This window comes from Mirounga angustirostris, unplaced genomic scaffold, assembly GCF_029215605.1.
Source record: "Mirounga angustirostris isolate CCGP_5_RB_7025 unplaced genomic scaffold, mMirAng1.0.hap1 SCAF_14, whole genome shotgun sequence".
NCBI lineage: Eukaryota > Metazoa > Chordata > Mammalia > Carnivora > Phocidae > Mirounga > Mirounga angustirostris.
The window spans coordinates 39,877,869-39,892,467 of NW_026991722.1; the positions used below are offsets into that span (position 1 = coordinate 39,877,869).

The 14,599-nt window shown below is 34.2% G+C and overlaps 1 protein-coding gene across 4 annotated transcripts in view; it reads left to right on the forward strand.

Annotated features, from left to right (window-relative positions):
• Nucleotides 1-14,599, forward strand: part of TRAPPC8 (trafficking protein particle complex subunit 8) — an 84,355-nt gene that overhangs the window by 13,139 nt on the left and 56,617 nt on the right. For 2 of the 4 annotated variants that reach the window (XR_010407272.1, XM_064577779.1), the window contains exons 3-9: nt 215-304; nt 1,111-1,285; nt 4,559-4,712; nt 6,844-6,937; nt 8,012-8,271; nt 8,577-8,692; nt 10,265-10,415. Coding sequence is in view for 3 of the 4 variants with exons in the window: in XM_064577779.1 (XP_064433849.1) it covers nt 215-304; nt 1,111-1,285; nt 4,559-4,712; nt 6,844-6,937; nt 8,012-8,271; nt 8,577-8,692; nt 10,265-10,415 (1,040 nt within the window). In the remaining variant the exon portion in view is untranslated. The remainder of the gene's footprint in view (nt 1-214; nt 305-1,110; nt 1,286-4,558; nt 4,713-6,843; nt 6,938-8,011; nt 8,272-8,576; nt 8,693-10,264; nt 10,416-14,599) is intronic. The other 2 variants (XM_064577780.1, XM_064577781.1) reach the window with 2 other exon arrangements.

Here is a 14,599-nt window from a genome sequence, read left to right on the forward strand (position 1 = left end):
GTTTAGGAATAAGTCAGTTTTATTTTTGCAAATATGTATATATGTAAACCTTAAAGAAGAGGTGAAATCTTAAAGAAGAGGTGAAAAATTTTTATCTTTAAGTACAAGTGAAAAGTACTTATTTACTGCTGGGAATTATCTTTCACACCTTTTACGAGTATGGACTTAAAATATTGTCTGTTGTAGATTGAGAATTTTAACTATTTTATTTTAGCTACTACTCCATGGTTTGAGTCTTATAGAGAGACCTTTCTTCAGTCGATGCCAGCATCAGATCATGAATTTCTGAACCACTATTTAGCCTGTATCCTTTGACCTTTGCGTTTTCTTAAAATGAAATGTTTTGGAAGTTATCAATCTCAGAAATAGTTCTATGAAGGCAAAATTATTGAGAGGATATGGAGAATGGAGAAATTATTTTTTATTGATGATGCTTCAAGATTTTGTCATTGTTGTTTTGTTAAATGGCACTTTAGATACAAGACTGGTTGCAAGAAGTTAATTTTTTAGTACAAAGTAAGAATACTTTTCTCCAGCTCAAATATTCCACATTTAATAAGTTTCTAAGCCATTTTACAAAGAGGAAAGGTAAACTGTCAGTGTTAACTGCTTTTGCTGATTGCCTCAAAATTAATTGCTTATGCAGAAACTCATATTTAAAGATAGTTTTCCATTTTTTTAGTAACCTGTTTTATAGCTGTTAACCTCTTCTGACCATTATGGCTTTTTAGTTTTCTTAATGAAGTTGCAGAGAGAAGTTAAGAGGTAGGATAGATATGAAATTGCAGTGAGATGGATTGGGGGAGGAACAGGATTCAGCAGAGTTGTTGAGGATGTTGATGTATAATTTTGATACTGTTTATTTTTATGTTCATGGATTCCCTTATATATGTAAATGACCTAAAAATTGTTAACAAAAAACTAAGATTTAAAACCTTGAATTATTTGGAAATGTTGGAGGAATTATTTTGTGTTTGCAGTGAAAATCTATGAAATCAGACTTTTTTTAGCTTGAAAAATAAAGTTTTATTTTAATAGGATAAATATCCTATTAAGGATAAGTGATAATTACCTTAATTAAGTGATAATTACCTTAATATGGTTTATAAGGTATGTTGGTAGCATCATCTAGTGAAGCTGAACCTGTGGAACAGTTTTCAAAGTTATCACAAGAACAGCATCGAATTCAGCACAACAGTGACTATTCCTACCCCAAGTGGTTTATACCAAATACCCTTAAATATTATGTACTTTTACATGATGTAAGTGCAGGAGATGAACAGAGGTAAGCTTTATTTTTTTAATTTAAAATTTTCCCTGTTAAATGACTAAACATTAGTTTGGACATGGCTTGTTTAAATTTTAGATGTATTTTTTATCTAAGAAAGTAAAAGCTTATTAATAAAACATTTAACTATATCTTTTATTCCAGAGTTATATTTGACAACAGAGTCATTTTATGTTAGATTTCATGTGCATATCCAAACTTCCCTTTCACTATATATCTCTGTTACTACAATGTTTGTACAAAAGTGCCTGCCATTTTACACCTATAGGTCTTATCTGTTATTTCTTACTTTAAATTATTTCCAGTGTTTTTCTTTTCTCCTTCCCAGATTTTCTCTTACTTTTCACTTCTTGACTGTTTTTTAAAGACACTTCTTTTTTCACTCTTCACCCTATTGTCACTTTATATTTTTAGCCGTGATATTTTCACAGTCTCAGAAACATTGAGACATTTCTTTCTTAACGTGCCCTTTAATAATCATTATTAGTGAGTTGCCATAGTCCTTTTATCTTTGGAACAAATGATTAACTTATCTTTAAAAATAAGTCTTGACAAATAAGAAAACATAAAATGCAGTTTTATTTTTATGGTTTTGGAGTTTATTTTGACTTTTGATTCAAGATGTGGATCAAATTAATTTTTTGTTTCAAACTGTCACTGTGATTTCTCAATGCCATTTAGGAAATGCAGTCAAATAATTGTTTCTTGCCATTGTTCTGAGCACATACCATTATCTTTTAAATAAATATTCCTTTCTTTTTATTTTTTAAAGATTTTATTTTATTTTATTTATTTTATTTTTTTTTTTTTATTTTATTTTATTTATTTTTTATTTTTTTTTTTAAAGATTTTATTTATTCATTTGAGACACAGAGATACAGAGAGAGAGAGAGAGAGCATGAGCAGTGGGAGAGGCAGAGGGAGAGGAAGAAGCAGACTCCCCACTGAGTCAGGAGCCCGATGTGGGACTCGATCCCAGGACCCTGAGATCATGACCTGAGCTGAAGGCAGACGCTTAACCATCTGAGCCACCCAGGCGCCCCTATTTATTTTATTTTTTTTAAAGATTTTATTTATTTGACAGAGAGAGACACAGTGAAAGAGGGAACACAAGCAGGGGGAGTGGGAGAGGGAGAAGCAGGCTTCCCGCAGAGCAGGGAGCCCGATGCGAGGCTCGATCCCAGGACCCTGGGATCATGACCTGAGCCGAAGGCAGACGCTTAATGACTGAGCCACCCAGGCGCCCCTAAAGATTTTATTTTTAAGTAATCTCTACACCCAGTGTGGGGCTTGAACTTACAACCCTGAGATCAAGAGTCCCATGCTCCGGGGCACCTGGGTGGCTCAGTCGGTTAAGCATCTGCCTTACACTCAGGTCATGATCCCAGGGTCCTGGGATTGAGCCCCACATCAGGCTCCCTGCTCAGTGAGGAGTCTGCTTCTCCCTCCTCGCTCTGCTGCTCCCTCTGCTTGTGCTCTCTCTCTGTCAAATAAATAAATAAAATCTTAAAAAAAAAAAAAAGTTGCCTGCTCTACTGAACCAGCCAGGCACCCCATAAATTTTCCTATATAACCAAAAAATTTTTCTGAGGAATAATTATTAGTTGGGATTTTTTTTGAAATCATAGTCTGTAGCCTGTGGATAAGGTATACCGTATAAATAGAAATAATTTGAACTGGCTATTAAAATTAATTTCTATCAGTTGAATATGGTATATATCTTTCATACTGAATATTTGTAACTGGGATATTTAAGTAATCCAGGTATTAGATCAGTCGTTAGTATGTTTAGCAGTATCATTGGTAAAGTGAGCAGTTTATTGTACTTAAGTGTATATACATACATACACATACTTGTATCTGTTTATACAAATTTATAACTTTTATTTATCCAGTCTTTTTTTTTTTAACATTTTATTTATTTATTTGATAGAGAGAGACACAGTGAGAGGGAACATAAGCGGGGGGAATGGGAGAGGGAGAAGCAGGCTTCCTGCTGAGCAGGGAGCCCGATGCGAGGCTCGATCCCAGGACCCTGGGATCATGACCTGAGCCGAAGGCAGATGCCCAACGACTGAGCCACCCAGGTGCCCCTGTTTATCCAGTCTTAATTTTATAGTGTATAAATATGAATTAATAGTTTGTCACGCCTGCTATTTGTGTGGTACTATTTTTTACATTTGAATACGATATAAGATTTCTGGGTTTGGGTTTTTTTTTTTTTTGCACTAGGTGGCCAATTAACTAAAAAGATACTGTTTAAATTAGGTTAGCTCTATGTACTAAAATGTCATTTTTCATCAGAATATGATGTTTGGTTCTTAGGCTGTCTTATCACTTGAATTATCTTTTTACCTACCAACTAGCGTGGTTTAGTTAAAGTATGGAAATAAAAATGCTTTTTGTTGCATCTGAGATGTAACACATGGATCTGGCTATTATAAATTTTGCAAGAAAAAAGGGTGGATTTTATGCAATAAAACCTTGGCTGCTCTTCAATTTTCTCTCTTTTTCTTCCTTTGAACTGTGTCCCTTTGAAGACAAGGGAAGGGTAAACTGTGGCAGTGAAAGATGTTTTTGAAGTTTTGGGGTGCTATACTTTTCTGTTTAGCCCTTACTTTTTTTTATAAATGTTATTTAAGATGGAATTTCCAAAAGTTTACTTCCCAAAGCCTGGTTGTCATAGTTGAAAGAGTTCCTGATCTGTAAGTTTGTAGCCATTCTTTGGAAATTCATAGCGGACATTATTTGCAAATGGAAGGCTTGGACGTGGTCTCCTGGCTTTGTTTACTGTGGTTCTCCAACTAGTTTGACTACCAGTACCCTCTCTTTGAATAATGTAGGAGTATCTTGCAAAATTTTATTCCATGAAGCACATTTTGGTAACTCTGTTTTTTTTTTTTAAAGATTTTATTTATTTGAGAGAGAGAGAGAGAGAATGAGAGAGAGCACAAGAGCAGGGAGGGTCAGAGGGAGAAGCAGACTCCCTATGAGGGACTCGATCCCAGGACTCCAGGATCATGACTTGAGCCAAAGGCAGTCGCTTAACCAATGAGCCACCCAGGCGCCCTTGGTAGCTCTGTTTTAAGGTGATATCCAAGCTAGCTAAATTTCAGTTAGGATCATGATCTTTGTTTTAATTTTTTTACTACTTTATCTCTGATTTTCTGTTCTGCCTTTTTTGGGGATTATTTTTACATTTTACTATCTATTATTGCTTAAGGTATGCTCTCCATTTACTACAAACTTTTTTTCCATTTTTTATTTTAGAGCTGAATCAATTTATGAAGAAATGAAACAGAAATATGGAACTCAGGGTTGCTATTTACTTAAAATTAATTCTCGAACATCTAATCGAGCATCAGATGAACAGATACCAGATCCTTGGAGTCAGTATCTCCAGAAAAATAGTATTCAAAACCAGGTATATGTAAAAAACAACAATGAAGCAAACCACAAAAGCTGTATTTCAGTTTTATGATCTAATGATATCACTGTAGAATTTTTTTTTATGTCTTCATCTAACTAGTAGAATTGTTAATATTTATTTTGTGGAATCTGGCTAGTTCTGATCCATCAGCATGTGAGCTCTTAATTCAATGGTTTAACACTGTTTTAACTAATACGTAATCCCTTATGCATACTCCTTTCAGGTATATAACATCAGTGTTACTTGATCTTTTCTTAAAAGATGAAAAGTAAATTACCTAAGAATTGAATTAGATTGGCTAGACATGTAGCGAATAGAATTTTTTACTTGTACATTTAATTCCTTATGAATGCTTACAGTCAATTCTTTATTATCCACATGCTCTGGGGTTGCCTTCCTTCATTTTCAACATGCTGTTCTTATGGCCACCTTTTGGAGCTCATACTTTTTAGGTGGGTGGGCTTTTTTCCCTAACTTTCCTTTGATTTCCTTTCCTTCTGAATTTTCAGGAAGTGTTGTTTCTTCCTAATTTGCTCCTTTCTTAATCTAGAATTCTACACTAATGTTAATTGTTGTCTATGGGTTGAAGTGGGTAGGTATAAATTTTCATGGTCTGTCAAACTTTTTAGATAGAATTGTATGCCACTTGGTAGTAGTCAGGTGCCAGTTTCCCATGCTTAGTTCAGATAATCAAGAGTTGACTGTTTTCTGTATAGAAGGGGGATTTCGTAAGTAAATGGAAAATGTATTTGTATTTTGTACATTTAAACTACATGTGTACTTTGTGATATTTTTAAAAATATCAATTATAGTTTATGTAATTTTGGATGTCCTAATATAAATATTGTTTAATCTGTTTATTTGCCTTATTTTTCTATTTTACATATGGAATTTTTGATCCAGATATAGTGCTATGCTGATATTTACTTTAAGATAATGCTGGGGGAAAGTGAGGAAAAAAAGAACCAGTTGAATAGGAAGGAGTTTTATTTTAAAATATGGTCTTTCCAGGCCACACTCAGAATAGGAACAATATTGAAAAAAGGAATTTAGATAGAGTCCAGTCATCCTAAGGAAGGGAAGCATAAGTCAGATTGTCCAATTTGAGAACTTTTAACAGAAGACAGAAGTATCAGAAATTCTACCGCTAGAAGCCTGGGATTGGAGGATAGTTTTAAAGCTTATCAGATCTAACCCCCTAATCTAATACTTTTAATTTCCTTTACCTAATGAATAACCTCATCTAGTACTCACTCTCTTAAGTGACCTGTTCCATGTCTGAACAGCTGGAGGATCAACCAAAAATCATCTCCCTTTGCTTGTACTCATTGGTCCTTTGGGACCAGTTTTTCATTTAGTCAACTTTCAAAATATAGTTCCCATGTCCTCTTTTATATTTTTTCTAGGCTAACTATACCTAGTTTTTTCAACTCTTTCTTGAATGGTGGTTTCAGACTGTTTCTTGTCCTAATCACTTTTATCCTGTTAAGTTCCAGCTTATTATATATTTCTCTAAAAGCAAGACACTCAGAATAGTACCTCAGATTTACTACTCTCACAGAGTAGTCTGGGTATTTATTTATTTATTTATTTTTCGTCAGCTGGGTATTTTTATTTTAAGTTTTTTTGTTGACTGAGAAACCAGCGCCTTTGTACAAATATCGCTTTGGATATTTTAACACACTATGATGTATTCAGAATTACTCCAGCCTATTAACACTGTATCCATGACCCAGGAGATTCCATACCATCCCTCTTATTTTCCCCTTCCTGACTAGTAGTCCATCTCTCTTCGCATTTATTTACTTCAGACACTTGTACAGGTATTAGTTTGGGCATGTACTTACCATATGTAAACGGGAAAACTGAGATAGAGATCATTTGAAGTCAGAAGAATTAGGGTAGTAGATTGAATGTGAAAAGGAAGTTAGGAATATAGGAGGTGTGGATTGGAATGATAAGATAGATGGAAGAAGTTAAGAATTTGGAGGACTGGAAAGAAAGTGTCTTGCTAAAACAAATAAATGAGGCTTACAGTTAGCAGAAGTTGTTGATGGATTTGGTGGTATCTTAAACATGATTAATTAACTATGACTGCTAATGCTTTTTTATTTTATTTTGATAGGAATCATATGAAGATGGCCCTTGTACTATAACTTCAAATAAGAGTTCTGATAGTAACTTGCTTTCATTGGATGGATTAGATAACGAAGTCAAAGGTCTTGATATACTTTCTCTAAGTTTCTCTTTTGATTGGAAATATGCACTGTTCTCAAAGCATGCTAATCCTTACAGATAAAAGATGAGGGAAATTTTCATAATAAAAAAAATGAGCAGATTAGCTTTTCCTTTGAAGAATTTTTTGGATCATTTGAGTTTGACTTTTTTTGACATTTAAAAATTTGTAAGAGGGCGCCTGGGTGGCTCAGTTGGTTAAGCGACTGCCTTCGGCTCAGGTCATGATCCTGGAGTCCTGGGATCGAGTCCCGCATCAGGCTCCCTGCTCAGCAGGGAGTCTGCTTCTCCTTCTGACCCTCCCCCCTCTCATGCTCTCTCTCTATCTCATTCTCTCTCTCAAATAAATAAATAAAATCTTAAAAATAAATAAATAAATAAATAAAAATTTGTAAGAGTAATATAACGTATTTCTTTTATTTTTTTTATTTATTTTTATTCTTTATTTTTTTAAAGATTTTATTTATTTATTTGACAGAGACATAGCGAGAGAGGGAACACGAGCAGGGGGAGTGGGAGAGGGAGAAGCAGGCTTCCCGCTGAGCAGGGAGCCCGATGGGCGGCTCAATCCCAGGACCCTGGGATCATGACCTGAGCCGAAGGCAGATGCTTAACGACTGAGCCACCCAGGCGCCCCTCATATTTCTTTTAAATAATTTGTAGAAAGCAAGGGGGAAGATACTGTGTGCAGCATTAATTATTCCCAAAGTTGACATGATTTTGAGAGCTTTATTTCTGTATTTTAAATAGTTTTGATAGTGACAGCTCTAAAATTTGTTAAAAATTTTTATTAGCTGTGTTATTTTAAAATGACTCTATTATTTTAACACTGTATTTTTCTTTTATTTACATGAATCTTTAAATTTCTATTATGTGTAACAAGTATTAACCCAAGTTCTATAATTTTAGGAGGGAAAATGTTAATGTTATTGTATCTTAGACTTATATACAGAAAGATAAAGGGTTCCAACATTGTTCTTTTTTTTCTTTAGCAGTATGGTAGTAATATCACAATTTTCTGTTGCATTCTGAGAGTAAAAGAAAGATCTGTTTTTCAGTAGATGGCTTACCAAATAACTTTAGAGCTCACCCACTTCAGTTGGACTCATCCAGTGACCCTTCTAACAGCATTGATGGCCCAGATCATGTAAAATCTGCTTCATCATTACATGAAACAAAGAAAGCAAATACTGGAATTATTCATGGTGCATGTTTAACTCTTACTGATCATGATAGAATTCGACAGTTTATACAAGAGTTCACGTTTCGGGGCCTTTTGCCCCATATAGAGAAAACAATTCGGCAATTAAATGATCAGGTAAGCTTTAATTGTTCGGATTAGTATTTTTAAAATTTCAGCGAAGAGTTAACTTGGGAATATAGTAGTGTAAGGTATTTACTAGGATTTATTGGTGTCACTGTTAGTGATGAAATTTTGTTAAATCCTGGAAGGTACCTATTCATTTACATTAGGGATTTTGCTAGCATATTGAACAATTTTCTTTAAATTGATGTTGTTAAAATGAATATTTGCTCACTTTTAAAGCTTTTTAGTTATTTAGAATTCTTTTGTATGTAAAAGTAAACTTAAATTCTCATATTTGTAATAATCTTTTTTGGTAGCTAATATCAAGAAAAGGTTTAAGTCGATCTCTATTTTCTGCAACTAAAAAATGGTTTAGTGGCAGTAAAGTTCCAGAAAAAAGCATTAACGAGCTGAAAAATACATCTGGATTGCTGTGAGTAAAATATTATTGTTTTTTGTTTTTCCTGTGTTTAACTCTGACTGGTGTTTGACTCTGTGATGTACGGCAAAAAATGATTATGTTTTTAGATTTTTAGTTTCATATTGGTTAAAACTGAAGTAGATAAGAACAGTGATTGTAAGTTAATTATAGTAAAAAGTTTTTTTAAACCATTAGGTAGATATCTAAAAATAAATAAGAACTGGGAAGGTCCCTTACTTTGGGTTTCTTTCCCTATTTGTAAAAAGATGGAGTTAGATTAATCCATTAATAACTCATCTAAATTAAAATATGGTCTAGTGATTCGGAGTCATGGCATACATTTAGACAGTTTTCATTAATATAAAATCTTATTTTAAGGGAAAATAAAATTCATTTTGGGTTTTTATGTTTTTCTTGGTTATATATAAAGTTAGTCACCTAGAATTAACCATTTGCTTCATAATTTGACTATGGAGAAAATGCTTGCCTGCTGTTGAGAAGTTCTCAGTATAGGGCTATAAATTATATAAATATAATTGTTTCCAAATATCTCTGAGAAATGACGGTCTCTCGTTGGAGATAGAATTCTTTTTTTTTTTTTAAAGATTTTATTTATTATTTGAGAGAGAGAGAATGAGAGAGAGCACATGAGAGGGGGGAGGGTCAGAGGGAGAAGCAGACTCCCTGCCGAGCAGGGAGCCTGATGCGGGTCCGGGACTCGATCCCGGGACTCCAGGATCATGACTGAGCCGAAGGCAGTCGCTCAACCAACTGAGCCACCCAGGTGTCCTTTTTTTTCCTTTTTTCTTCTTTTTTTCTTTTTGTTTTTTTATTGTTATGTTAATCCCCATACATTACATCATTAGTTTTAGATGTAGTGTTCCATGATTCATTGTTTGTGCATAACACCCAGTGCTCCATGCAGAACGTGCCCTCCTCAATACCCATCACCAGGCTAACCCATCCTCCCACCCCCCCCTTCCCTCTAGAACCCTCAGTTTGTTTTTCAGAGTCCATCGTCTCTCATGGTTCGTCTACCGCTCCGATTTCCCCCGCTTCATTCTTCCCCTCCCGCTACCTTCTTCTTCTTCTTTTTTTTTTCTTAACATATATTGCATTATTTGTTTCAGAGGTACAGATTTGAGATTCAACAGTCCTGCACAATTCACAGCGCTTACCAGAGCACATACCCTCCCCAGTGTCTATCACCCAGTCACCCCATCCCTCCCACCCCACCCCCCACTCCAGCAACCCTCAGTTTGTTTCCTGCGATTAAGGATTCCTCATATCAGTGAGATCATATGATACATGTCTTTCTCTGTTTGACTTATTTCACTCAACATAATACCCTCCAGTTCCATCCACGTCGTTGCAAATGGCAAGATCTCATTCCCTTTGATGGCTGCATAATATTCCATTGTGTATATATACCCCATCTTCTTTAGGAGATAGAATTCTTATAAGACCAGATTCGTTTTCCTAATGTTTTAGACAGTTGAACAGCTTGTTAGACATTTTATAATATTTAATGGTTTAGGGGTCGTAAATTACAAATTACTTTTTAAATTTATTTTATATTTACAGGTATCCACCAGAAGCACCAGAGCTTCAAATCCGAAAAATGGCTGACTTATGCTTTTTGGTGCAGCATTATGATTTGGCTTACAGCTGCTATCATACTGCCAAGAAAGATTTTCTTAATGATCAAGCAATGCTTTATGCAGCTGGTGCCTTGGTTGGTATTCTATAATACTGTAATTTCTTACTTCTGTTGTCATAAATGATTTAGAAATTTCTGTTTATGAAACGGCAAGCAAAATACCTAGGGATGAAGTTGTACTCAAGGAGGATATAATGCTTTATAGGTTTTGAATTAGTTTATGCTGAATTGATGGATTTTCCTGAAACTAGTATATTTAAGTATATCATATATGAGAATTGATGTCTTAGCTTTGGCTAGTACATTCTAATTTTTGTGTATGCAAAATTTAATTTGAATTTCAGTTATTATATTGAGTGTAACTTTTTTTTAGCAGATGCTTTTAGACCTATTGAAAAATCTTTTAAAATTGCTTAAATTCTTTTTTTTTTTTGACGTATGACTATATATATCAGTTAAGAACATGTACTTTGGTGTGAGACAGACTGTCATCTGAGGCAAATATTGAACATCCCTAAGCCTCAATTTTTTTGCCTGTTAAATGTGAATCCTAATGGCATAAGGTTAGATAAGGTATAAGGCCTGTGCTGTGTCTAGCACACTGCTTTGTATATAAAGAACTGTAAGCATCAACTATGTTAGTTTTTATAATTGATATGTAAACCTTGGTGTGGCAGTATTTTTTTTTTTTTTTTTAGAGAGCGAAAATGAGTGGGGGGGAGGGGTAGAGGGAAGAGGGGGAAAGAGAATCTTAAGCAGGTTCCATACCCAGCAGGGAGCCCGATGTGGGGCACCATCTCATGTCCCTGAGATCATGACCTGAGCCGATATTCAAGAGTTAGATGCTTAACCGACTGAGTCACCCAGGTGCCCCCAGAAAGAATTTTCTATACTTGTTTGCCTTATAACATATTTTTTAAAAGTTGTCATACATAAATGCATAATCTGCTTTCTGTGTGTAGAAAAGAGTAAAATTAACACTGTTCCTTTCTACATAATCACTTTAAAAATATATAAGCTTGTAAACAAAAGTGTGAAGAACAAAAATGTATAAGAATAAATATTTCATTGGAAATTATCATGTAGACACTCGTTTAATAATTGCCATTTATTTTGCATTTGTTTTAATATTATGTATGTATAAAACTAAAATAGGTAACTTAATGTAAAGCTAAAATAGCAAAATTATATTTTTCTTTTTATTTCTGTAACATTTTTAATGAAACACGTCTGCTAACTTTTGAAAACCTTGTTCAGGAACTGAAATCTTTATGAGTTGAAGTGCTTAAAAACTTATATGATTTGTCCTTGGCTAGGCATTCTGTAATCTCATCTAAAATAATGACTGTATGAATATGAAATCATAAATACTTAATGTTATTTCATAAATACTTTACAACATAGGTATGAATTGATAACAGGTATATTATATAACTGCTAATTGAATATTTGTATATAGGTAGAATTTTATAAAGGTAGGGCAAAAGATTTCTGTGGTTTTATGGTATGTAAGCTTTTTCATTTTTATCTACAATCTGTTAAATACCATATTTAAATCATTTAGGTAGAGGTATTAGTAGCAACTATATGAGAGAAAATAGTTTCACCCTGGAAAATAAAGTCGTATCTCCTATAACATAATATATGAATACCTGAAAATTCTTGTAGTCTATAAAAACTGCCCTAAAAATAACAGGCTTTGGAGAAAAATAAGGTTGGGACAGATCTTAAAACCTGTATATGTATCTTTGAAACCAGACTACAAACAAAAACATAAAATGTGTTTGTTCCTTGCGAGGTGATCTATGTAATGTAGTCAGGCTACTCCAGCATGGCTAGAAGTTACCTCAAGGAATAAAAAACATACACAAAACCAACATGTAAATACTAGCTGGAAGTAGAGGTGGAGGAGAGTAGCCTAACCAGTGGACATGCCATAAAATAGAACATGGAGGGAAGTGCAGCTGCCTTGAGCCAAGAACTGTGCAAATACACTGGGTGTGTACTTCTCTGGAGAGAGGATCTGTGTGCACCGAAGTGTAGGTGGTCATTTTCTGTTTTCTTAAAATACAGATGAAAAGAGCTCCTGCCTGTGCAACAGCTGAGGTCAGGGCTTATTCCTTTCCTGCCAAAGGTTATAATTTTATATTTGCTATTTTTGAACCCCTTGTCTAAGAAAAATTGTTTATAAATGAACACAAATTTTATTTGTACTGCTACCACTTTCCTATTTACCATTCACGTATTAGCTAATTGATAAGGTCAGAATGTATCATAGTAGAACAGACCATACTGCCTGCCTTTTTAGCTAAAAATTGAAGATATTTAGTTATGGTAACTTTAAGTTAAATATCATAGCAAAACTAGTAATAGGAACTTTTTTTTTTTAAGATTTTATTTATTTATTTGACAGAGAGAGACAGCGAGAGAGGGAACACAAGCAGGGGGAGTGGGAGAGGGAGAAGCAGGCTTCCCGCAGAGCAGGGAGCCTGATGCGGGGCTCGATCCCAGGACCCCGGGATCACAACCTGAGCCGAAGGCAGACGCTTAACGACTGAGCCACCCAGGCGCCCCTAGGACCTTTTTTTTTTAAGAGGGGGAGCATGCATGCATGTGCAAGTGGGGGGGGGAAGAGGAGAGGGAGACGGAGAGAGAGCATCTTAAATAGACTCCACGGTGAGCACAGAGCTTGATCTCACAACCCTGAGATCATGACCTGAGCCAAAATCAAGAGTTAGACACTTAACCGACTGAACCACCCAGGTGCCCCAGTAATAGGAATTCTTAAGGAAATATTGGTTTGTTTGTTTTTTTTTGTAGTTTAATCTGTCATAACTACCTTAACTAACTGAAGGCTAAGTAGATCACTCCTTGATGAAAATCTTTGTAAAAAGTATTAATCCACATCAAAGACTATGGGACATGATTTAATGGATTATTGAACATCACATGGTAACTTCGGGTGATCATTTTGAATGTTCTCACCAGATCTGTAGAAATTATGTCAGTTTTGTTTGATGTATATTGATTTAATATTTCTTGCAGAATTAAGTTAGAACATAACTTAGAATTTGGGGGCATATTTTTTTCTTCTACAATTTTTTCTTAGTACCCTTTCATGAATGTATTGATATATAATATATATAATTTGTATATAGTAAATATGTGTTTCTGTACAATATAACATTCTACCATATATTCAATACGTATTTGCTTTTTTGTATAATAGAAGCATATGTATATTCATTATGTATATTAGTTAAATTATAAAGTAGCTAAAACATGCTTCAGAGCTGTAGTATATTTTGTCACATGGATATAATATATTTTCATTCAGCTTATTCATTAAATTTTGGAACAAATACTACTGGACACCAAGGATAGAAATCCATTCTGAAACAGATACAGTTTATATTATCATGGAACCTATAGTCTGTCGGGTTAAAGGTTTTAATCATTCTCCCAATTTTTAGATAATTTTTTGTTTTTTTCTATTTAAAAAAATGTTGTAGAGAAATACATTTATTCATTCTAAAAGTGGATTGGCATTAACAGTCCCCCCCCCATTTCTGAAAGTTTCATTTATTTCTAGTTAAATTTTTATTGAAACTTAGTCTATAAGAGGACATAGTAGTGTAACGAAGGCCAAAACCCCGTAATTTAGTCTTCATTTCTAAATTCCTTAGCACCATTGTGTATTATTTGCGTTATTAACTAAAAGCATAGACGTCAACAACAGAATGGCTTTTAAAAGTGAAATAAAAAGTCCTAGAAAATTGACAGTAATATAGATCTAAGAAATGGTCTTTTGTGCCTTTTGTATGGTATAGGATATAGAATGTGTAAGTAGCTAAAATATATATGGTGCAAGTTGTGAGCTCTGCTATCATGCTAGTAATTAGAAAGAGATGTACTTTACCTTATCTCTCTCTGTATGGTCCTATCATCAGTCTGTTTACTCATTGAGGGATAAGGAAGAATAGGGAGGAGGTGGTAGCGGAATCTTAAACTAGGTACACCTTGTAGTTGTATATACCATAACTCAATGTGTTTATCAGGTCTTCTTGAAAAATCTTATTTAAATACTGAATGACAGACTTTGGTATTTGACTAGAGAATTTAAAAACTAAAAGCATATAAATATATTTTTCAAGTCTGCATTAATCCATGAAATTTATACATGTGCATACATAAAAAGCTCCAACAAACTTCAGTCCAATTTGTAGGCTTCCAAATGCTTAATAATAAATATTTCTCCT